Source organism: Gordionus sp. m RMFG-2023, chromosome 3 (assembly GCF_954871325.1).
Source record: "Gordionus sp. m RMFG-2023 chromosome 3, tfGorSpeb1-WG-v2, whole genome shotgun sequence".
Taxonomy (NCBI): Eukaryota; Metazoa; Nematomorpha; class Gordioida; order Chordodea; family Parachordodidae; genus Gordionus; species Gordionus sp. m RMFG-2023.
In genome coordinates, this window is record NC_088777.1 from 45,702,434 (window position 1) to 45,728,260 (window position 25,827).

At 26.6% G+C, this 25,827-nt stretch overlaps 2 protein-coding genes across 2 annotated transcripts; both read left to right on the forward strand.

Annotated features, from left to right (window-relative positions):
• The first annotated feature begins 1,777 nt into the window (after window positions 1-1,777).
• Window positions 1,778-19,438, forward strand: LOC135927380 (1,4-alpha-glucan-branching enzyme-like). Its single transcript, XM_065463347.1, has 16 exons — window positions 1,778-1,995; window positions 2,037-2,206; window positions 5,207-5,322; window positions 5,845-5,967; window positions 8,097-8,241; window positions 8,834-8,924; window positions 11,632-11,841; window positions 12,503-12,618; window positions 13,039-13,163; window positions 13,478-13,576; window positions 13,896-14,038; window positions 14,229-14,368; window positions 15,618-15,802; window positions 16,601-16,731; window positions 17,747-17,864; window positions 19,163-19,438. Exons 1-16 carry the CDS (start codon window positions 1,787-1,789, stop codon window positions 19,208-19,210), a joined length of 2,169 nt encoding a protein of 722 aa, XP_065319419.1. The 5' UTR covers window positions 1,778-1,786; the 3' UTR covers window positions 19,211-19,438.
• A 3,474-nt stretch (window positions 19,439-22,912) lies between these two features.
• On the forward strand, window positions 22,913-24,698 carry LOC135927196 (uncharacterized). The gene is made up of 10 exons (XM_065463151.1): window positions 22,913-22,929; window positions 22,982-23,063; window positions 23,491-23,532; window positions 23,573-23,614; window positions 23,704-23,754; window positions 23,810-23,878; window positions 23,930-23,974; window positions 24,034-24,120; window positions 24,170-24,337; window positions 24,608-24,698. The coding sequence occupies exons 2-10, from the start codon at window positions 22,994-22,996 to the stop codon at window positions 24,637-24,639; spliced, it is 606 nt and encodes a 201-aa protein (XP_065319223.1). The 5' UTR covers window positions 22,913-22,929; window positions 22,982-22,993; the 3' UTR covers window positions 24,640-24,698.
• Window positions 24,699-25,827: the final 1,129 nt, after the last annotated feature.

The following is a 25,827-nucleotide window of genomic DNA, read 5'->3' on the forward strand; positions in this document are numbered from 1 at the left end:
TTTAATGTTTCATATGTCGCGGAATAATTATGATCATTTGTTATATGTATAATTGGATCTTTTTCATATAATATATCACTTTTTAATGGTGTTTGTATATTTGAATAAACATTCGTTATCTAAAAAGTATATATTTTAAAATATTGTTTTAACTATGTAATGATATTGTTAACATACATCATGAAGTGGCTTAGATATACTAAATATCGATGGAATAGAATCTTCCTTCAATAAAATCTTTCCAGATATAGTTTGAATGAAACAAGTATTTTTAAAATGCCTTCCACAAATAATACTATATTTATTAGGCATAAAATTTTTTCTATTTATAGCATGTAACCATTTTTCCAATAATTCTTTGGATTTTATGGAAATCTATATTTAAAAATAGGTGAATAATAATGAGTAAAATATAAGATATATTTATGACATTGATACAAAGATAGATAGTATATAACAATCAATATTAATATCAGATCAGTTATTAGTAATATAGTATTGAATCAGTGAAAATTTGTTGATTGGCAGAGCCTCTATTAATATATATATGGTTTACATATTTCTTACAAATATTTAAAAATGAAACTGTATCATAGTAAATATGTATTTTAAAAATGGCTAACTTAATATTTTATCCAGAAAAATATTTAGGCAAAGTTCAAAATAGAAATCTTATCAACTCAAGAGGAAGAAGCATTATTTGTCCTAGCAGTAAAAATGAGAAAACTTTATATTTTTACTAAATAAGGATTTTTTTTCAATGTTTGTAGCTTATTAATGCTTTATGTAATAAATATGTTGCATATAAAAAATAATATATATACTTATGATAAGAAATATGTGTATTAGATTCCATTTTATTTGTTTTATTACAATTATGAACACAGCACACTCCCATTATCTAAATAAAATAATAAATGATAGTGATATTAAAAGATCTGTTTTGCATGTATCCTAAGATGCATTAACATAAGATTTATAAATCCGTGCAGAATTAAGTTAAACTATATTTTAAAAAATTAAAAGGTGGGTTAGTCATAGATTCATTTTTTAAATATAATCACCTAGTCCACATTCATAAAAAAAGTCTTATGAAAATTTAAGAATAAAAGATACTATAAAATATTATATCATAAATCGAAACCTTTAAAACTAAATTATCGTAGTAGACTTGTTTTCTATATATTAATATTTCTTGCTGACAAATAATGGATAACCAAACTACAAAATGGCGCTACAGCTGATTACAATGTGTGGACACTTTTATAATGCATTGAATGAATGAATCGTCAATCTATAGTTATATATATATCATTGGTTAATATTGAAAAAGATTTAACAAAAATAATTATGCTAAAATCATTTCTATTGGTCCCACTATATATTGATTCACTTTTTCTCATAGCGTTTCCTTTGAATTATACGATATTTGATATTCAAATTTCTTTAATTATCATCAGTGTTATTAATTTAATTTTAACTTTAAAATAAAAACAGTTTTAAATTATAAATTAGGAAACACTGTAATCCTGTTCTTTTTTTTATAGCTAGAGACGTATCTGTAAGTCGAAAGCATAATAAAAATAATTGTCGAGAGGGAGCATAATAATTTAAGTTTTCATATTAGAGGTAATAAATTTTTAGAGAATTATAAAATTTCTAAATAATATAGACATTTTATATTTTTATCAAATAAGTCATATTCTTTACACTGTCGTTATCTATATGTTGATACTTAATACTTCTCAATTTTATTATACACCTATCCCAACATATGTAAAATAAAATGTTAAAGGGTCAAGATTTTGGTGTAGATATCAAAAATGAAAATATAAGCAATATAAGGCCTCATCAAAATAATATAACCAACAAAATTTGCCCACACACCAATCCTAATTTAAATATACTTGAGAATAGTAAATCTCCATCAAATTTGAAACATTTATTTGAATTAGATGGGTACTTAAAATCTTATGAAAAAGAGATATGTAGGAGGTTGGTATTCATTTATTAAAATTATCCACAATTAATTTTAGATATGAAGTCTTTAGTAATACACTATCAAAAATTGATCAGGTTGAGGGTTCATTGGATAAATTTTCAAGAGGTTATCAAGAATATGGCATTCAAGTGACACCTGAGAATGGTATCAGATGTCTGGAATGGGCACCTGGGGCTAAGGCTTTATATTTAAGAGGAGATTTTAGTAAATATAAATTATTTATTGTTTTATTCTCAATTAATTATATTTTTATTTATAAATAAATTACTTTGGACATATTTTATTTATTTATAATAAAATATATGCCATAAGTATGAGCTATTAATAACTATATAATATCGTCAAGCATATTTGAACATTTGTTAAGATTGGATTATGATACTGAGTATAAATTGGGAAAAGCTCAATTTGGGTGAATTTTTAAAAATGGCCCAATTAAGTTTATTAGCTAAATAATATTATCTAAGCCTGGAGGTTTTGCTCATAGGTGACAGAAATGTTTTGATTTTTATTTGCCAAATCTCAAGGTTACAGAATATTATTTTGACTAAAAATTTTAATTGGGCCATTTTTAAAAATTTACCCAAATCAGGCTTAATATTTAATTATTGTAAAGTACAACATTGATTGTCAAATACCAACTTGTATTAAAAATGAACGTTTGTAGATTATAATTTAAGAATTTATATATCTATTGTTTTTTACTTTCTCATATAATTTTAGTTACATTGTGTTATATTTCCAACATATAGTGTCCTTTTCCAATAACTTTAAAAAAAACACTAGTATATTTTTTTATATTTAGATTATTTATTTGGCTTAAAAGAAATTATAATTATTATATACAAATTTTCTATTTATTTATTTTATCTCTAGACAAAAAATAAAATTTTACAAAAATAAAAGTTTTTTATAATAATTTTTTATCTATTTTTAACAATTGATGAAAATTTTGGTTAGATAAACAATAGTGCTTAGTGCTCAACACAGCCTTCACTGTGCTAAACACACTTTCAACTAGTGCAGAGAAAGGTAGGGCTATTTCATAAATAAAAATTTTAATTGAGAGGGAATTTATTAAATATTTAAAGAATAATTTTTTATTTCATAAAAAATTTTTAGATCATTGACACAAGAATTTTTATTAAGATTCTTGTCGATTTTTTTAAAATACTTTATCAGAATTTAATCTGGCAAATTGTGTTATTTAAAGAAACCAAATCTGAGTTTTGTTTGTATTTGTCAAATTCTTTTCTCACACTGAAAACAAGACTTATGCCTTTAATTTTCTTTGTTGGGTAAAAAAAATGTTTCTTTGACCAGGGCAGAGTTAAAAATCCTCATCTGAAAAGAAAAAAGTATTATTGACATTAATTCTTTATAAAATAAAAAATACATTAATTCTTTATAAAATAAAAAAATTTATAATAAAGAATATGAATTCACATATCTTGGTATTCAATATTAATTAGATTAACAATCTTGAATGTATAAAATTCAACAAAAATGTAATATAAAATAAAAATGAAGAACCTTGATCTGAAATTACAGCTTAAATTATTTATGAAATTTTTTTAAAAAAATTTTTTTTATTCCATTAAGGAAAAATTTAAAGTAACGTTTTGCGACACCATTACTCAAAAAATAGAAGCCCTTTACTGGTTAATTCTTATCTTTTGAAACACGTAACAGATGGCGTTCTTTTTTCTTAAGAAAAGTAACGCCGTTAATTGACGTTACTTTACACCACTTGAAATTTAGTATATTTATAAAATAATGTCAAAACTTATTTAGTTTTAATGCTTCAGAAAATATTGACAATTGTTAAATATAAAGATATGGCAACTCAATTTTAGAACAAGTGGTCTGGTCACTTTATTATATTTTTTTAGTTGAGTAATTCAATAACAATTATGATCAATCTTTATTTTATTTTTTGTTTGAGGATGGCTACAATGTGGTTGGATTGTATAAATTGCATAGATGAGCCAACACCCCATTCCCCCTTTTTAGTCGATTAAAATTTATACAGTATCATTATTTGTTAAAATTTAAAGTTATTTTCATTAATAAAAGAACTTCCAAAACTGATTTATTTTTCATAATCGATAATATATTTAAGGAGCGCATCTGCGCACAAATTGAGCGTTCATTTTGTCATTTTTAATTTAAAAAACTGATACCTCCCTTATTTTAAATTGAAGAGGGATTTAATTTTATAACAGATGATGTATGCTAATTTGGAACAAAAACATGTGAGACGTAAATTATATTTAAAAAGAACCACGAAAGGAAAAAGAAAACCAATTCGCGTTTTTTTAAAATGGTTTTTTATCGCTTAAACAGTAATTTGACCAATTTCCGCGATACCACTCGAAATGCTTTAGTTGCGTTTACAACACAGCGTTTAAACGCTACAATTTTCGCGCACTAAAACACCTAATTCCTTATGGAAAAAAAGAGGATACATTTTTTTTTCACCCATTTTTTAAATTTCCATAATATTGATTATTATCATTTTTTTTATAATAAAAAATAATAATAAATTTCTGGAGAAAATTGGGAATCTAACCTTGACCTTAGTTTTTGGAGACTTTGGAAAATTAACCATATTTGCTGTTTTCCCAAAATAAAACATTTTACTACACACTAATATGCTCCGTGTTAGTAGTGTTCTATAGCTTTAAAACAGCACCATCACCTAGTGATGTTTTTAAAAAAACTTTGATTTAGATGGGTTTTTTAAAAAAAAGATAAAGAATAGCAAAATCACGAGCTTAGAAAATATTACCGAAACCTCGAGATTTGGCCAAAAAAAGGGTCAAACTTTTTTGCCATGTTTTTGACGAAATTACGTTGGTTAGGTAATTATTTGCCTAAAATCTTGATTTAGCCGTTTTCTTAGTTAGTGCGAATTCGCGGCGAATTATACTAAATATGTTTTATTTTTGTACTCTTCACGAACTGTGAATGAGAGGTTAGGATGCATACACAAGTAGCACGCATTCGTTAGGAAGTATACAAAATTATTTTAATATACTTCAACACGAATTCGCGCTAACTTTTAATGCAGGGTAAATCAATGGTTTTATTTAACAATAATTATTATCAGCAAAAAACAAAATGATAGTGCATAATAAAATTTTTTTTATTTAATATTGTTTATCCAAGCTAAATTAGTATGTTTATATTTTTTTATAACAGACAATTGGAAAAAAAATGAATTCCCATTCGAAAAGCTTCCTTTTGGAAAATGGGAATTATACATACCTCCATTGGCAGATGGAACTTTACCAATTAAACATAAATCAGCTTTAAAAGTGATATTTAGCAATACTTTAAAAATTCCTATCTTATTTTGTAACAATATTATAAATGTCGTAATTTTTTTTCTTTCAGGATTCGTTGATAATATCCAGCACCTATATTTTAATAAAATCTGGGATCCCGTAATTTACAAAATAAATATTTTCTAATAAATTATTATAAAAATTTGTCTGAATATTAATTTGCATGTTTTTAATTATAATTATCTTTTGTGCCACTAATCTGAACGAATCTAGGAAAATAATTCCCCTAAGAAAAAATCCCCTTTTATTAAGATATTAAAAGTTACAAAATTAATAAAATAGGAGAAAAAATTCCCTATAAATATATCCACGGAATAAAAATCTTCAAATAAAATGTTGAAAAATTTAAAATCAATTCCGGGGAATTATTTTCTAATTTTTTTCCGCCTACCAATCTGAACGCCGTACCAACTAAGTTCCTTCTGTAGGCTCTTATTTTATGTCTAACGTCACCCTATATAAACAATTTTTGTTATAAATCTTATATTTAAGTTGGTTGTAGAAGATCACCATGGTCATATGCTAGATAGACTCAGTCCTTGGGCCACTTACGTTAAACCGCCTTCTAATTCAATCGTATTCGAACAAGTCTTCTGGAATCCGCCTGAAAATCAAGTATTTTAATTAATTTTTTTTTGCAACTACGTTTAGCATATTAAATTTTCCATTTTTTTTTATTCCATCAATTCGGAATCCATAAAGGTTTAATAAATCTATAAACAAATTTTTTTTAAAAATATCATTAAGTTTTGTAATACGGTAGTATTGGTTTGGAAATTATTTCCATTTTTTATAAAATTGTGTAACTTGCCTTTATTATTGTAAACATTGATAAAATTCAACAAAAAAAATTTCCGGGCAAATTAAACAATTTTATGAGAAAGTTGTTACATATATTATGAAATGACTTACAACAAATCAATGTAATTTCTTACACATAATAGATATTTATTAGATAATGAAAAATGTAATATAGTGGCTCTAATACTCTTCACATTCTAAATAACATTCTTTATTCATCCAAATTTCCACTCCACATAATACATAAAACTACATTCTAAAGGATAAAATAAAACTGTCATAATTTCATGTGCCAAACATCCATAAATTCCAATCACCGAATGGTTAGAAGCTTATTCAAACCTGTTCAATAAATATCTTTTGATAAACAAGGAATTTAGATGTGCGTTGCCTATCAGGTTAGTCCAGGCATATCTCTACCTTACAACCGTAAAATATGCGAGGTATTGGTTATGTCAAATAATGAAAGATTGTCATCTAGAGAAAGGTTAATTAGCCTGGATATGTCTATAGAACATAATGTTTCGGTAACAAATGTTGTAGTTGAGAATTAAAGAGAATACAAATAAATAGTATAATTAAATTAACTACTAATACTTTATTAATTAATATAAATTGTAAAAACTAAAATTAAAATAATAAAAAAATTAAAATTAAAAGATTAAAAAGCAAGTTCGCAAAATAATAATAATAATTAACAAGTAAAATTTCCTCGATTATATATACTTTTCTATCCTATTCATTTATATCGTCTTTACATAAATAATCTAAGAATTCGCTTCGTTTTTCTGTTTAACAGTCGATTTGAATATTACTTCTTCTTTCTCGATTTTATTTCAAAATAAATTTACATATTACAACAGGTTGAGTTAGATATCCACTCGATTGTCTCGTTAACAGATTAATAAAAAAGCCCAAAATTCAGTATTCAAAGCCGATGTTCCTTCACATCTCGAACTTCTATTATTAATAACTCGCGGCCCCTGGGGGAGCATATGTTTACCCCCCCCCCCCCTCTGAAATATGGGTAAACACATGTAGTATAAATAATAATTACTGTCCATAGCGGAAAAATGGTCCCAAAAATAAAATATTAATATCCAGCCGATTACAATATATTAATACTCACCCTATTACCAACAAACTGCTCATTTGTGACAAAGGCTTAATGCCTAATCAAACTAATTAACCAAAAGAGCCCTAAAATCATGAGAGCCCTTTTTTGATGAAAGCGTTACAATTTTAAATTATTTAAAGATTCATGGCCGTCACCAGAGTAGGGCGATTTTTTAAAAAAATTATTTTTAAATGTATTTTAAATTTTATATGCTTATTATTTTACATGTTATTTTTAATTACATTATATAATATCAATTAGTAAAATAATAAAAAATACTAATACTCATCCAACCATTGAAAACACATTAAAACCTAATTATGATATAATTGACAAGATTAATGAGTTACAATCACTTTTAAATATTTTTATAAATAGGACCCAATTTTTAAATAATTAACATCCATTTAAACATTGATATTTTATTTAAATAGCTTTTTTTAAAGAAATATTAGAGGGCTATTATGAATAAATATCATTTTCCTTGCATAAAATTATTTTATTATAATTTGGATTAATACAGGGGGGGGGGGTTATAAGATAAGATCATAGTGAAATTAATTGGGAACAGGAATGCCACTATATTTAAGCATTTAATTTTTTTTAAATCAAAATTAGGGTACAAATACTAACATATAAAATGTCACACCAGACATACCTACTAGTATTTCACCAAACGTCATTAATGAAAATATTGCAAAATAAAATAGAGCCAAATAACAATCAGACAATTTTTTTTACTTGGAATTCAGTCTGAATCGGCTCTGGTTGACCTTCATTTGCAATTGTAATTCTCAAAATCTAAATATTTAAATTTAAAAAAAAGCGATACGTTTTCAAGCACAAAAATCCTGGCAAACCCGACCGATTGCGGATTTACGAGGCTCACGTTGGAATAGCATCCTGGAAAGGCGAGGTGGCGACATATCGCCATTTTGCTGAACACATGATACCTCATATAGTGAATACGGGTTAATATCATTTAACTCTATGACTCTTTTTGTCCTCAAAGTGATCTTAAAAGATTATATGCTCATCGCTCCTAAAAGTTTTAATCTTTAAGATTGCTTCCTTGTCAAGATCCTATAATTTCTCAAGGGAAATGAATATCGTTAGATTTAATAATGAAGATAACTAAGTAATCTTTCATCTTTATACAGTATAATGATGCTGAAAATTATCCTCGAAAATTTTTACTTAAAATGGCCGAGATTGATGACATGTACACTTTTTTCATTGAAAATAGCGTTATTTTCTCGACCTTACTCAACTCAATATTTTTATATTATTGTCTTTTATAAATTTATCATAATTTTTTTAAATGCTATGACTAACTTTTGGGGAAATTTTTGGATAGGCACGGCCCTAAGAAAAAGTTATTATGGCGAAATAAAGTTATTTATGAATTAACAATAATTTTTTTATATAGGGTTAGAATAAATTTTAAAGCTTAATAATGGGATTGATTATTTTACACCTTAAAAGTCATGTGTTTCTCTAGAATGAATAATTCGATTACATAATTAGTTGGACTTATATTTTTAATGTATGAAATCTTTATAGGTTACAATGCTATACAACTCATGGCTGTAATGGAGCACGCGTTTTACGCTAGCTTTGGATACCAAGTCACTAGCTTTTTCGCAGTGTCTAGGTCAGACTTATTTATATACTATAATAAATAATATTATCACTGCATTATTAACTTCTTATGATAATGCACAAAAAAAAGAAATTAATTTGTTTGCAAATACGCCACCAAAAACAAATACAAATAATTGCTACTTGTTCAAGAGTTATATAGTGTCCTTATTCATTAATCTTGATTTAATAAATTACCGATTTAATTTGTGTTACTATTTACCTGGGTCTGAGTCATTGGTCTAACTATTATGGAATTTTTTAAAATTTATGAAATCATTTTAAAAATGAAGTTTGTTGTAACACTTGTAATGAAGAAAAATGTATATAAATAATAAAGGTTCTAATTAATAATATAATCCCTTTAATAATATTTATTCATCCAATTATCATAATTACAATCCATAAGGTAAAAGGTATACAAAAATAAAAATGAAAGAAATATAAAAAATTAAAAGAGAAGCTAAAATAAAAATTTTTTTTAAAAACACCTACAAGAAAAATTTAATCATCCAAATCTCCATAGTCTGTAATATGAAATTAACCAACATCACATATAATAATTCTTCTAATTTGCATAAGACATTTTTTGTATAAAAATATTAATTTGAATATCACACCAATAATTTGATAAGATTTTAAATTATATCTCTTCTGCATTAATACTAACGATATATCATTTGTAATAATTTTATAGTCGAGTTTTTTCGACTCTGAACTCGAGCCTGAGTCGTAAAATACGGCTCAGACTCGAGCGGCTCAATGAGCCGTTTGAGCCGACCATCAGAGTTGTTTAAAGATGGTTTTTAAATGGATCTAGGTACAGTTACTTATTTTGAACCTTTAATATTCGGTTGCATTTAAAATCGGTGGCAAATATTTTTTTAAATCCTAGGTTAGGATCAAATATACCGCAAACGTATTTAGGAAGATGCCATGTAAATAATATATTTTTTAAAAAATTTTTCTCTATCAATAAAAAAATTAGAGATCTGCAAAAGTAGGAGGCCAGTACCCGGTCCGTGCGGAATATTTTTTGAGAAAATTCGGGTAGGGTCGGGCCTTAAAAATTTTTTTAAACATATTTGAATATCAATTTTATGTTGAATTTTTAATGTAAAATACAAATATGTGATTTTATTTATAGAAAGTAGACGCTAAATAACTTATATCGTTTATTTTGAGTAATTATAAAAATTAATTTCCAAATTTTAATTAAATTTGGGCCAAATCGGGCCGGCAAATTTTTTTTAAAAAAATTTCGGGTTCGGGCCGGGCTTGTAGATATTATTTTAGAGGTATCTGTTTTAGATACTTTTAATACATTTTGATATACTTTTATTTAACTCTTTTTTATATTAAAATATAAAAATATTTGAATGCAAAATTCATTTTATCTCATATGAGCATATAATTTAATAAAATATGTATTAAAAAATATTTAGAATAATATAATAAAAAAATATATATAGTATTAAAACTTATATAAAAAAATATATCAATATTCATTCAATATTTTTTTCCCATCAAATCTATAGATATCAGTTCAAAATTGTAAGGATATTTTTATCATATAAAAGAATATATAAATCCTTGCTTAGCCATGAGGCTCATTAATTATTAAAAACAATACCATTGAAGCACAAAATTATTTTAAGCAAATAAGTTTATTTAGAACTTTTATAAATATCCGCTAACTTTTAATGAATAAATAAGCTTAATCTTAAAAAAAAATTTTTAAAGATAAATACTCATTTTAAAAGAGAATTTGCTCAAAGAACGATAAAATAAGAGTTTCTATTCGAGAACAACAGCGAACTCTGTATATATAAGTATGAAAATATTGTATCTGTAAGTCGGCTCTGGAGTCTACTCGGAAGTCGGCTCAAAAGACTCATTGAGCCGCTCGAGACTTAGCAGTTTTTAACGACTAAAAACTCGACTCGAGTCGTGGCTTAGACGAATTGGCTTAGCGGTTTAACAACACTAATTTGTATTTATTTTTTTCAGAGTTTGAAATACTTTTCAAAATTAAAAAATCTTCAAAGATATTTAAATGGACATATATTTTCTTGAAAATGCCCAACCACAATTTTTCAAATTTTACTAGTGTTAGTTTTTTTTAAAAAAATGGCTAACCCAATATTTTCGCCAAAAAAATACAATGTAAGTCTCAAGATTTGGTTAATAGATATCCAAACCTTTCTGCCCTCTATGGGCAAATTTTCCAGGTTTGCGTAATATTTTTGGGCTAAAATATTGTGTTTGCCTTTTTTTAAAATAGAGCCGTTTAACATCACTGAGTTTTGCCAAAAATTACAAATTCTTTTTGTAAAAAAATCTTTAAAAGAAAAACTTTTTGTGATTTTTATTCATTAATAAGAATATTTCCTGATGAAATCACAATTTAAAAAAAATAGTAAGCAGACGATTTCTTTAATGTGCAAACCCTTGAAATATTCATAATTTTTTGGAAACATAATTTTACAACGCGCGATTTTTAGCTTGCTTTTTACTAACCTAGAACGCTTTGGTTATTGCTTTAGGCCCAATTTATAGTATAAGAGCGTTATGTTCAAGCGTAAACGCACCTCGAGAACATAGCGCGTTTAACTATAAATGAAGTTTTAGCTTAAAAAAGCTAATATTACATGATCTTACAGTGTGTAAAAACCTATGACTAATAACACTCATATGGGATTTTAATATGTTTTCGTTAGTCGTTTCGGCCCACCCGAAGACCTGAAACTTTTGGTGGATACGGCCCACTCCAAGGGATTGGTAGTCCTTCTCGACGTGGTGCACAGTCACGCTTGCAAGAACACGGTCGACGGCCTGAACGAGTTCGACGGCACCGACGCTTGCTACTTCCATTCTGGGCCAAGGGGCACCCATCCCTTATGGGATAGCCGGCTCTTCGATTATACTCAGTATTTTATTTTATTTTAATAAAGATCATCACCCTCCCCTCTCCCACCCCCTTCCTTTCTTCAAAAAAAAAGCAAACGATAATTTACGCAACAAAAAATTTAAAAACGCGTTACTTTTCATGAGCAATTATGTAAATGAAACTGTCTTAAGTTTTTGATACATGATTGCATCCGAAAAGTAAGTGAAGCTTTTGGTAGCACTCACTTATCCTCGTGTAATAAATCATGTCCGTTTCGATTTACAAATATCTGTTATTTTTATAAATAGATTTAAAATATTATTTATAATCTACGTTGCATAAACTTTGGAATAAATAAATGGAGTTGTTAAAAAGCCCGGGTCGATTTTTAAAAAATAGTTCAATTAATATTTTAATAATATTATGTAAGCCTTGAGATTTGGTGAATAAAGGTCCAAATTTTTCTGCCATCAATGTCCAAAATCTTCAGGCTTACATAATATTATTTTGGCTAAAATCTTAATAGGGATTCTTTTTTTTAAATCGGTCCGAATCGGGCTTTTTAGCAACACTACAAACAACTAACAAATATTTTTTCCCTCTTAAATTTAATCTTATCTTTCGGTCAATTTGCCTTTTATTTTTTATGGTTCTTTATCGTATTTCATTTTTTTTTTAAAAACCAATAAAAAACACAAAAGATGGGAAGTTCTCAGGTTTTTACTCTCAAACCTTCGCTGGTACATGTCCGAATATCGTTTCGATGGCTTCAGATTCGACGGAGCGACATCCATGCTTTATCACTCCAGAGGCTTAGGTCTAATTTTCTTTTATTTTTTTAAAAAAGGATAGATATCTTGAAGATTTTTTCTTATCCCTTGAAGGGATTCTTTACTTAATTAAGAAAATTTCGTATATTAGAATTATGCTTTTTTTAAAATTATTAAAATGAAATATATAATATATATTACATTAAAAGAATGAAAGGAAAGAAGGTTGAAAGAAAGAAAGAAAGATGGATAAAAAAAATTTATAGTAATTATTTCACTTCTATAAAATATTTATCATATGAATTTTTAATACACTTTTAACACTATAATCAGCTATGTTGGGGATATCAAATACCTGTTCGGGAAGTTTAATTTAAAAAAATTTAAACCGGCGAGCACCTATCTTTATCTTGCCCTATTCATCTAATTTGAATTATAAAATTATGTTGTAAAAAAACACTTTTTAGGACAATCATTTACTCATTACGACGATTATTTTGGATTAGGGGTTGACACCGATTCTCTTAATTATCTAGCGTTGGCTAACCATATGCTCCATACCATATACCCCTATACCATTACTATTGCGGAGGTAATGATGATTTACATAATAGTTACGATATTATAAACGACTCGTTGGCAATTTTGTCAATTTCTAGATGTAGTCATGAGTAATAAGTATACTGTCACAAAATCGTGGATAATTCCGTTTAATCTTAAGGTGGGCGTCAAATAATATTTAGTAAGCCTTGAAGCTCTTTTAGATATTTACGGTTTCCCTCACCTCAAGTTCATCGGCTCAGCCATTTTAGAGAAAACGATTTTCCGCCACTATTCAAATATAGCGGAATTTATTTACTCATATTTTTTTGTGATCTTTTCTTGAAATGTTTAATATCAAATTAGGAAGTTTCGGGGATGCCAACTTTGTGTAGGCCTATCGACGAAGGGGGAATAGGATTCGATTATAGATTGGCCATGGCTATTCCCGATATGTGGATTAAGGTTATATATATTTTATAATATAAATATAACGAAAGAAAGAAGGGGGAGGGGAAATGAGAAAGAAATATTATTAGGTTAGGAAAAATTCGCTCTTTAATTTTACAAGATTTTTTTTATATATGTAAATTTATACCTTTTCCATTTCCAACATAAGAAAATAAAAATAAGCATAAAATTATGATTTTAGTTCTTCTTATTCCTCTCCACTCCATCTCACCCTTTATAAAATATTTCAAATACTTTCATAAATTAAAATCAAAAGTCAATTACTAAAGAAAACTAAATCTAAATCAAATTATTTTTTGGAACTGTTAAACAGATTCTTAAGGAAAAAAAAGACGAAGACTGGAACATGAACAACATAGTAGGCGTTTTGACGAACAGACGTTGGCGCGAAAAAAACATAGCATACGCTGAAAGCCACGATCAAGCTTTGGTTGGTGATAAGACCATAGCCTTTTGGTTTTTAAAATCTATTGTATTACCCCCCCCCCCCCCCAATAGAGATTGTAAAGTTGAATCAGGTTTTTGTTTGGTAATTGATAGAGCTCCGCCATTTAGAGATCTGATTTTTTTTGGGTTTTACCCCCATTTTAGTCCCTTTTTTAGATCTTTTTTTTAATATATAAACAATCTATTTTGGGATGAAAAGGTTGATGGATAAAGAAATGTACGATTTTATGTCTCTAAAGGGTCCTATAACACCAATTATTGATAGGGGCATTGCTTTGCACAAGATGATAAGAATGATCACCAACGCGTTGGGCGGTGAAGGCTACCTTAATTTCATTGGTAAAAATTTATATTTATAATCTTTATATTATATAATTGCTTTATTTATTTATTTTGAATTTAAATTTTTCTCATCTTAAAAGATTGTCAATCACTAAAGATATATGAGAAACAGATTTATTTTTTAAAAAAAATACCCGCACAAATTATTTATGCTTTTAAAATTCCATATGAAACATTCATTTTTCACAGTGTCATCACTTACTGGGTATTTAGGGTTAGAAGCTGCTTTTTTTAAAATTTAGAATTACTCAGCGGAATTTTGAAAAAATACCAATGCTCTCCCCTTCTGATGCCAGTTATTATTCTTATAATAATTATCGATAATTCATATGATAACTTACTAATAAGGTTATGGGTCGAAAACTTTATATAATTATATAAATACATTATGAATGTTAGTATATTATATTTATATATATAAAATAGTAAAATAGAGGTAGGAAAAAAAACAAATATATATAAAAAGGATTAAAATAGTTAGATTGGCTTCTTGGGAAGGAAATTTCCACAGAAACTGATGTAATTCGACTTCTACATGGCAATAGGCCTTTGTCTGTACTTCACTGGGTTCATCTATAAATTTATGGATGAATAGCAGAGTTCCTTGAAGAAAGTTAAAGCACGGCCATCGAATGTGGTTAATGTATAGGAGATTATAGGTATAAAAATATGATCTTCGAATATGTTCATACTAAACCGTTATGAGCATATAATAAAGTTAGCCATCCAAAAATGGAGTGTTTTCCTAAAATTTTAACAATTTTTAGCATTTGCGAATTAATTTTTTTTTATACTAGTTTATTTTAATTTAACCTTTTAATTTTTTTTTATCTGAATGAGAATTTATAGAGTATAATACACCACGGTAAATTCTTGCTATTAAATTATATATTAATATTATTATTATATTTGATTTAAAATATTATTCCTCGCGGTAAAAATACTTTGTTAATTTCAAAAGCTTTATTTTAAATGATAATTTTTTTATGTATGGACACCGAACGCTATAATGTTATAATAAATTTTAAATCAAGATTAAATATCCTGATAGTAATTTCGAAATCAGAACTCGCAAAATATCATTATATAAAAGGAAAGATTTAATTAAATTTTTATTCTTATTTTATAGAATAATGAATGATAATTGTCAGTTCATAATAATGGTATTTTTAAACTTGTTTAAAAAAATTCTAACGTTTTTATTACATGTTTATATTATGAATAAATAAATCAAATTTTGAACAAGGTAACGAATTTGGTCACCCAGAATGGTTAGATTTTCCCAGAGCTGGCAATAACAACAGTTATCATTATGCCAGGCGACAATTTAATCTTCTAGACGACAAAAATTTGAGATACAAATTTCTCTACGCGTTTGATAAGGGGATGAATGATCTGGAGAAAAAATACGCCTGGCTTTCATCGCCGCAAGTTTAACATATATTTTTTTTAATATTATTTTTTGTATACTTTGGGAGAAGAGTTTTTATCATCGCTTATAGGGTTTATTAAGAAAAACGAATTGATTTATTATTATAAGATAAATAAGGGCAATAAAATAATAAATAACAACCAACATATCATTTTGGCAGACCGAATTTATTATAACTTAAGTGGCTACAGGGGTATAAACTGTTAAGATACCTATGAACCGCAACTAACGGGCCGGGCCTGAAATTTTTTAAGAATTACCCGGGCCAGGCTTGGAAATTTTTTCCCCAAAAATATCCGGGCTGTATATTTTAATATGAAATATTTGAAATCGCCATTATTAGTTATAAAAATCAAATAATTGATATAATATATTTTATAAAAATAGGGGTCGGGCCTAAAAATTTTTTTTTTAAAAAAAAGCCTCAAATGGCACCTAAGCAGGTCTCTGATTTATATCATTTAGTGGGAGAAAAGTTGAACCTTCTTATGATTCATGAATAAACTTTAGACCCGTTAATCAATTGAACCATGTCGATTTCATAAAACTGCATTTTGATAAATATTTGGAACTGAAACCGTTTTTAATCTTGGTCGTTTAAATTCTGCCGGTAATAGACTTTTTTTCTTTCTTTCTTTCTTTGAGCGATGATTTGTTACCTTTAAAAGCCTTCTGAATCATTTATTTGACTCATCAATTAAGAACGTTTTTAATGTTAAAAGATAGGAAAGTGTGAGCTAGAACGAGGCCTAAGACAAATATATTTGTTTTTTAAAAAAACTTATAATGTCATTAAGGCTTACGTGAGTACCAAACACGAAGATGATAAGGTGATAGTGTTCGAAAGGGCCGGTCTCGAGTTCGTTTTCAATTTTAATCCTACCAAAAGCTTTCCCGATTACAGAATAGGGATAGAAGTTGCCGGAAAGTTTGTTACTACGAATATCTATTAATTTTAAAACTATATTTTGTTAAGTAATTTAGGAATAAACGTTATATATTTTTATAAAGAAAGTAATGTAAAAATTATTGATCTTTAAAGAAAATATTCTCGATAAAAATGGGAATATAATATTTTACCGAAAAACTGAGCATTTTAGTAGATTATTTTTTTTTATAGAATATATTTGTTTATTATAATCTGGTAAACAAATCTTTATCATAAGTATATTAAAATCAATTTGTTAATCTTGATTTTTGAGGTCCTTTTGTTGAATCTATAGGTTTGGTATTTAATGTTAAAGAAAAATCGTTAACATATGAGTAATCCCCACATGAATTATACTCCCTTCATATCAGGGATCTTGACGTGACCATGTCAAATCGTATGTTAGTAATAGGTGTGTGCTAGCTCTGTAGGCTCCACCTGAATAGGGAATCTGGCGTTTTGGGTATTCGCGAAACAATTGTTCTTTGCCGCCAGACGCGATCTGTAGAATTAGAGCAAGCAAGAAAGCAATGTCTACAATTTATTAACTAATAAAGATCATCTTGACTACTTGTGAAGTTGTGGCAATATGTGAGATTACTCAAGTTGTTTTACCGATTTTCCTTCAACATTAAATACAAATACCGATCCTATAAATTCAACAGAAGGATCTCAAGATTAAGTTTAATAATTTTCATATTTTTATATTAACAACTCTTAATTTTTAATTCTAGAATACATTGGTCTTAAATTTCTTGGTTCTATAAAATTAATCGTTTAAAACTTAGAATTTTTATATTTTAAAACAAAAGCTTCAAACTCTCCAATTCATCCACCCAGTTAGGACTTTCCGCGCTTTATATATTGCATTTGTTTGTTAATTTCATATTAATTAATTTTTATTTGATTTTGATGAGTATTATATTTTTTGGTGATTATAATTTCTCAAATGTATTTTTTTTAATTCTTTCGTTCTTATTAAAATTAAATTATTATTTTGAAATTAAAAAAAAAGGTACAAAATAGTCTTAAACTCGGATGACGAATCATACGGTGGCCACAGTCGCGTTGATAATTCTATCGAATTTTTCACCTATCCCGAACCTTGGAATAATAGGCAAAACTCTATGATGGTAAGCTTTATTATAAAATTGATGGAGTTTGTTATCTAACTAAAAATAATAAATAACTTATCTAAACTATATGTATAAATATTACATCTTCGCCGCGAATTTGCGCTAACTGTTAACGCAGGGTTAAAACCTTTATTATATGGCTTATCCAATTGATTAATGGATATTTTTAAAAAGCGAAAGAAAATTTTTTAAAAAAACGATAATAAAATACGAAAAATAGCAATGCCACCATACTTAAAATTAACCAAAATAGGGTGCCCTCTGTCAAATACTTTTTAGCCTATATTAAAAAACAATTAAGCATCCAAATTAAACCCACCTAGGATACGCCTCATATAACTCACAAACTCTTAAGAGAAACCAAGAATATATAGTAGGCACCCATATATTTTACAGTAAATTATTGAGCTGTTAAAAGATTCGGACAAAAATATCGAAAGAAACGTAGATATTCCCCGCTTTATTTATGTTGCTAAAAACTTCGATTTAGGCCGCATTTATAGTAAACCATTTTGTTCAAGCGTTACTTTATTTAGAGCAAAATAAAGCCAATAAATAAATTTATAAATAGGGAGCGTTATGATGAAAACGCTTTAATAAAATTTGAAAAACATAGGTTGCTATGCGTTGATAAAAAAAGATATGTTATACGATTATAAAAATATTTGCTAATTCGATAAAAAGGTATACGATTTTTCTTAAATATTATATAAAATAATTATCTCTATTTTAACTTTATCTTAAATTAGTCATTATAAAACTGAATCAGCTGTAATAACGCTGCGTTAAATAACGCAAAGCTTGAAGATAACGCGTATACTCTAAAAATAGAATAAGCCTCGATATTCCTTTAAATGATAGGAAAAATGTTTGGCTTTTTTTTAGTGAAATCTAGAAACTTAGATAATATTTGTTTAGCAAAAATCTCGAAGTTTTTAACGACACCACATCCGAACCCTTGGCTTATTTATCTTTTTGATTGATTCTAATGATTATATAAATTGACTATATAATTAAAGCATTTTGGCGTCCTCGGTTCGACACAGTTCTTGAACTGTGACACCCTATTTTAGTGTGTTTTAAGTGTTTGGTAGCATTGTTATTTTTCATATTTTATTATTTTAACTTTTTAGGCTTGTTTAGTGGAAGTATTAATAAGTCTAGACACGGCCATTTAAAACAATAATTTTTAATTACTATCATGTCAATTTTGATAAACTTTCCCCTAATTATTATTATAAATTCTTATTTAAATCTGAAATACTTTTTAAAGAAATCAAATTTTTTTTATACAGATTTACATACCTTGCCGAGTTTGTCTTGTTTTTGCCAAAACGGATTAGAAAACCGAAACACCACTCAGAATATCCACTAAAGACTCGCTGAAAACCATAGATTTATTTTATAAGATATACATATATATAAATTTTAAACTATAGTTTAAGCTTTCAAAATTTGAATAATGTTTAAAGGATGAATACTGTAATTGTAATCTCACCAAAAATTGTGATGTATGAAAACTGTTTTTTGTTGTTGTACAAATATAAAATACCTTTTTTTAAAATATTTCTTTAGGTTGTTTATTTAATAACTTAAACCATATTATTATATTTTCAATAGTCAACTGAATTGGATTATAATGATATAGATCCTTTTATAATTATTATTTATTATTACAAAATTAATGATTTTTTTAAATTTATATTATACATTTTATTATATAATTTATCAAACCTCATTCAAAATTAATAGTTATTTAATATTTATAAAAATATATTTTTCCTCTTGGAGACTTTAAAATAAAATTTTCACCGTTTTAAACTTATAATTAATTTTTTATTTTACTACTAATGTAATAAATAGATAGGACTTTTTTTCCAAATTTATTGGCAGTAAAATTTTAAAGAGTAAAACTAGCTTTTGTAAGTCTTTTTAAATTTTTCTCTTACTTTTTACTACATTTGGGTAATTACTATATTTTATTTTTAGCCGTTTAAGCCAATTTTTACCCGTCTAAAAAATTGTTTAAACCAGGTTGGCCCCCCCCCCCTGGGTTTTTCTTAAAAGATAGCTGCTCAAATTCGGAATAAACTAATATAATTTAAAACGCCTTAATATCAATGGATTTTCTCCCGCAAGGCTCCTGAAGATTGAGCCGACATTTAGCCATTACCCAACTATATTTTTTATCTCATTTTATTAGACCAATCCCATTAGAATATATTCTATCGCCACTTGAAAATTATATGTTAAAAAAATGAGGGAAACCATGCTAGTAACTTTTTTACAGGGTTAGATAGATCGTTTGCGATTAATTTATTTTAAAAAAATATTATGTGTAGTATTTATTTTTTAAAAAAATTTGAGCGTTGTTTAATAAGTTGTTTATAAAGAATTACAGGCTCGATTATTGAACATTATTAACAGCAAACCAATTTCTAGAAATATTTAATGTAGAGGTCACTAATCTGCTAACTTTAAACAAATAATACTGATTACTGCAATTGAAATAAAACAGAATTAAAGGCATAGTAATCCTTTGATCTTTATATATGATTAAGGTATTTGGGTTTATAAAAATAGTCAAACCTTATTAATGATAGATTTTCGAAAAATCTAGTGGATTGATTACCCTTATGACAAAATCTTGTTTTTGTATTTTTAGGTGATAATGAGGATATTAGCATTAAGAGTAATACGCAATATTTTTACCCAAATACATTTTAGCATATCGTCTCTCGACTATTGGAGTATGCCCAGATATGTTTTTATTCAAACGGGAGATAATTCGATTTAAATTTAAAATGATTATTCCTGCTAAACCTACTGACCAAATTGAAGGAAGTTTGGGATACTTCATTAAAATTGATTCTTTCTATTATTATAAAAAAAATATTTGATTGGAGATTGAATGTTTTTCGACACCCTTAAAATCCAGTTGAAGCAAAGGTAATAAATTAAATAACCAAATAATTAATCATAATTGCTCTCAGAAATCTTCTAAAATTAATATTAAAGATTAGTATTATATCTGTTAACATAATAAAATTATATTATTTTATATTAGGAATTTAATTTAAAAACTTAGATTAAAAAATTTACAAGTAAAATTTTAGTAGTATGTGAGAGAAAGAGCGCTGCATTAATAAAAAGAAAGATTTGAAATTATGTAAATTAAGCAAAAAAAACATTAAATATTTTTATATAAATTTTGGTTTACACATTAGATAAATATAAAATCTATTCATTTAAAGCCTAACTTAATTTTTTTCCAAATAAGAGCGTTCAAATAATCAAGCGAGGGAATCAGGGAACATTAGATACGAATTAACAGTCCCTAGTCGTTAATCACGGCCAGAATTAATTTCGTTTGCTAAGATATATGATAATAAAATCTTGCAAATAAAATACTCAAAGACAATATAAAACTACTATGAATGTCATTGTAATGACTACAAAAAAATGACTAATTTATGTGTATGATCTATTGCATAGTTACAATTTCTATGCTTTAGAATATTATAAACTTATATCAACCTTTATCAGTCACGCAAATAAGCTGCAAGCTTTCTCTTAGCAAATTGGTGGTAATAGAAAAATAGATTGAATACTATTATTATTATTTCATTATTATTAATTATTAGTATCTCTATTAATAAATTACACAGTTTATATTATATAATCTATTTTTGATACTGTAATATTTATGAGATTAATATGATTTAAAATTATAAATATGTTAAAATTTAATCTTAATTATATTAATAATATAATAGAAAGAATGTTCAGTTATTTTTTTTGATATTTCACGCTAGTTAGTAAAAATAGAGAATACTAATCATCGCCACATTTTTTAAATATTTTTTTCAATAATCATAGAGCCACGTGGTGACCATAAACTCTGCTCCTACTTCCTATGCAGGTAGAACTTAAACTATTAAACCAAATTGAGTTTGTTGATTTCGTTTACTCACAAAACATTCGCCTTTTTTTAATATAATTTATTAATAAATGAATTTATATAAAAAATTTTATATTCTCAAAGGAATAAGATTTTATATATGCAACAAGTAGAAAATATTATTATATGTGCAATTTAAATAAAATCATGTTTCGCTTGTTTTTTTCTCTTTTCTCTTTATTCAAATATAGAAGGCGAAATAAGTTTCTAACCGATCGTTTTAGAAATGATTTTGTTTGTCAACAAATCTTAGTAAAACACCAATAAGCCTTTAAAGGGGATTCATAGAAGGCCGGGCAAAAACTGGAAATAGAGGTATGAGGGGAAAGCCCCCATAAAAATGAGATCTCTAGAAAAATAGTTGTCAACGAGGCTGCACATTACCAGTACCCCTGCGTATCAGTATGTCCTGAAATTAGTTTATTCACCCTTCCATCGCACCTCCATATCTTCAATAATTTTTTTTTCCAATTCATATCTCAAGCAAAGGGTAATCACCAAGAACATCGGTTAGAGTCTAACATATACATATTTTTTTAGCATAGGCAAGTCTGTTTATTTTTTAAAGTTAACTTTAACCACGAGCCTCCGATAAATAGTCGTAATATGACGGTTCAGATAACCAATTAAATTATGTCTAAGGACCAGGGTTTCAAGCAAATTTCCCCTCGGACCTTGTTTACGGTAACTGCGAAAATAGCATCACATCGCGACACTTACAAAACGCACATTAAATTATGCAACTATACTATCGTTTAACTAATTAAGCATTACATAGCCATCATTGCGGTTACTATCCATTCAGCCTGATTAGAAAATAATTATTATCATTTAAAAATTTATTATTTAAAAATTGTAAAGTAATTTATTTTTATATTATATTATATTCTAATATATTCTATTCTATTTGTATTATTATTATTTTAACCATTTTTACTTGCATTCTACATTTTTTATGGAACGAAAATGTTTTTTTTATTAAAAGTAAAATATTATCGACAAATTTATTGAAAAGTTTATAAAATAATTTCGATCATTCTAGAAATTATTAGAAATAATTTTGAAAAAAATAGAAACTAATATATTCAAATAAAAAAAGAAGTAAATTATTTTAATTTTTATATTTTTAATACTTCAAAAAAAAATAAAACAGGAAACCTTTATAATGATAATGAATATGTATTCAATAACTATGGTTTTTTGCTTGATCTTATCTGGGAACAATTTAAAATCAAGTATTAAAATAATTATAATTTTTATTCCTCGTGAAACTTATGATGGGGAATTGGCTTAGGACAAATAACTATAGCCATTAGCCATAGTTAATTAATGTTATTAAGCGGCTCGATTTGATCCGATTTTTAAAAAACGACTAACTCAATATTTTATCCAAAAAAAATATTAATCAAGCCTAAAGATTTTGGTCCTAGATGACACAAAGGTTTGGATATCTATTGGCAAAAATTTTTAGGCTTAAGCGATATCTTCAAATAGAGCCGTTTAACATCACTAGCCATAGTCATAAAAAGTATCTAAGGACTAATAACTATACTCAATTTTAAATAGCTTAGGCTATTAGTAGACTAAATTTCCCCATCTAAAGTAAAATTATATAATGATTACAACAAGAAACAAAAAAAAATTAAAATTTAATATAACCAGTTTTAGCGGAAGCATCTTACGGGAGTCTCGAAGATGCTAGAGGTAATTATAAATTAAAATAATATTAAATAATTGATTTTAGCAGGCGGCTTGAAATCGGAAGATTTGGACAAATATCTTGCTGGTTTAGATCAATTTTTTTATGAATATTTTCTTAGAAATTAAGACGCAATTGTTGTATAAACTATATATATTATAAAATGTATATATAAGATACCGAAGACCGTGACACAAGTCTACAAGATAGATCTAACAGAAATATTGGTAAAAAATAAAAATTTCAATGTAGGAATGAATAAATGAATATATTTTTTCAAAGATCCTTACAATGAAGAGGAATTCGGCAAAAGGAGATTTTATGATACGGAGGATGATAACATGGATCAAAGTAATTACTCAAAATCGATTTTTTTAATATTATAACTTACTTTTTTCTTAGGAATGAAATTTGATAACATGGGCTTAGATCTTGATGAACTTAGAGGTTTGTTTATATCATTATTATAAATAATTAAATTTTGAATGTTAATTTTAAACTTATAGCTCTTAGCAAATTAGTTAAAAGAGGCAAGTTAGACGCTTTGAAAATGCCACCGCGCGAAGGCAATGCTATGTATAGGAGAATGAGAGGTTTAAAATTGCGAATAATTTGGTTTTAATTTTTTATTTATAATTTTAGCGGAAAGTGATGATTACCCCGTTAAAGCGCGTAGTATAGATAAGGGAGTTCCCTATGAATACAAAGTTGGCGAATACACTTTTCTGGGGAATCCGGTGTCCCAGAAGAAAAAAATGTCGAGACGCAAAAGAGTGAATAGAAATATTGATAATTCAGTTATAATAAAAAGTTTTATCATTATTACGAATGTATTGCTATAAAAGTTTATGGTATGCAGTCAAAAACCTAGAATCTTTAACCCCACAGGTTGGAATATTTGGTTCTAAAAATATTTCTTTTTCATTTACTGTCTTAACCCTTTTCCTCATATTTAACGTTTTAAAATGCCCTATCTCTTAAGAAAGTGCTGAATCGGAGTTTTGACTGTACGCCATAATATATATTCCAATTTTTTGGGATAATATTTAAATTTTGCCTTTAATTAAATATGTTATGCAGGAATCGATCCAGAATGGAGTGTTTACTATTAATCGACGAAAGCGGAGACGTTATATAAAGAATATTATATAAATTTCTTTGTTAATTAAATAAACTTTTGAATATGATTGAATTGTAAAATTGATTTATTTAAAACTTGTTAATTGATTTTGAAATGTTTGATATCGTTTTTTTTTCAAAAAATGCAAATAAAAGAAATGATTATATAACCTAGCGATATGACTTGTGGTGTATAAACGATTTTAATTTGTATCATTATATTATATTACTGTTATCGCCAATTAAAACTCATAACAAGAATGTTACATTTTTTATCTATTAATCGCATTCTTTTCAGCTTCAAATTTATCTATGGCTGTTGCTATTCTCATAAAGTCTTTTTGCCGAATTTATAAGTATCTGAAAGTAGTATTTACCATTTCTTCTATGTTTAATTTAAAGGAAGATTAAATGGATTAAATAAGTGTTTTTGGGTAGCCTGAGATTATACAGATAAGCAAAGTTAAAATACTTTTAAAATGTAATCGACTCAAAACTCAACTCAAGTCACATAATTTGATATGCAAAAAATATTAATAAAAAAAATTTGATTCCAAAAGAAATAAAAGTGAAATTTTTAAGATAAAAATATATGGAGAAAAAACTCATAAAAGGTCAAAAAATGATGAAAAACAAAAATAAATTATCAAGAATGAGAAGAAAAATAAATTGAGAAAAGATATGAAAAATAAGGATTCAAAATGATTTAAACAAATCGCAAAAAGTTAGAAATAAAATAAGAAGGAAAAATTAAAAAAACATAAAAATTTAAGAAAAAAATTGACAAAAATATTTTTAAAATAACGATTTTCCTTTTTTGAATGGGAATTTTTCTTTTTTGTTCGACACTTTTCCTTTTTTGATTGAACTTTTTCCTTTTTTGATCGGACCTTTTCCTTTTATAATTCATTCTTTTCTTTTTTTGAATGGAAAACCCTGTAAGTTAAAAACTGTATAAATTGTATGAGTTACGCGATAAAATGACAAAAAATAAAATTGACTTCATATTAATTTAACATATTACACTATTATTAATATAAATTTATGTGTAACACAAATAAATGGCAATTAAAATATCTTCCGACTAAAATGTTAAATATTATTTTAACATGTCGCGTCTATGTTTTTATCAATACAAAATATTTATATGGATATCAAATAAAAAGGCAGTAAAAATATAT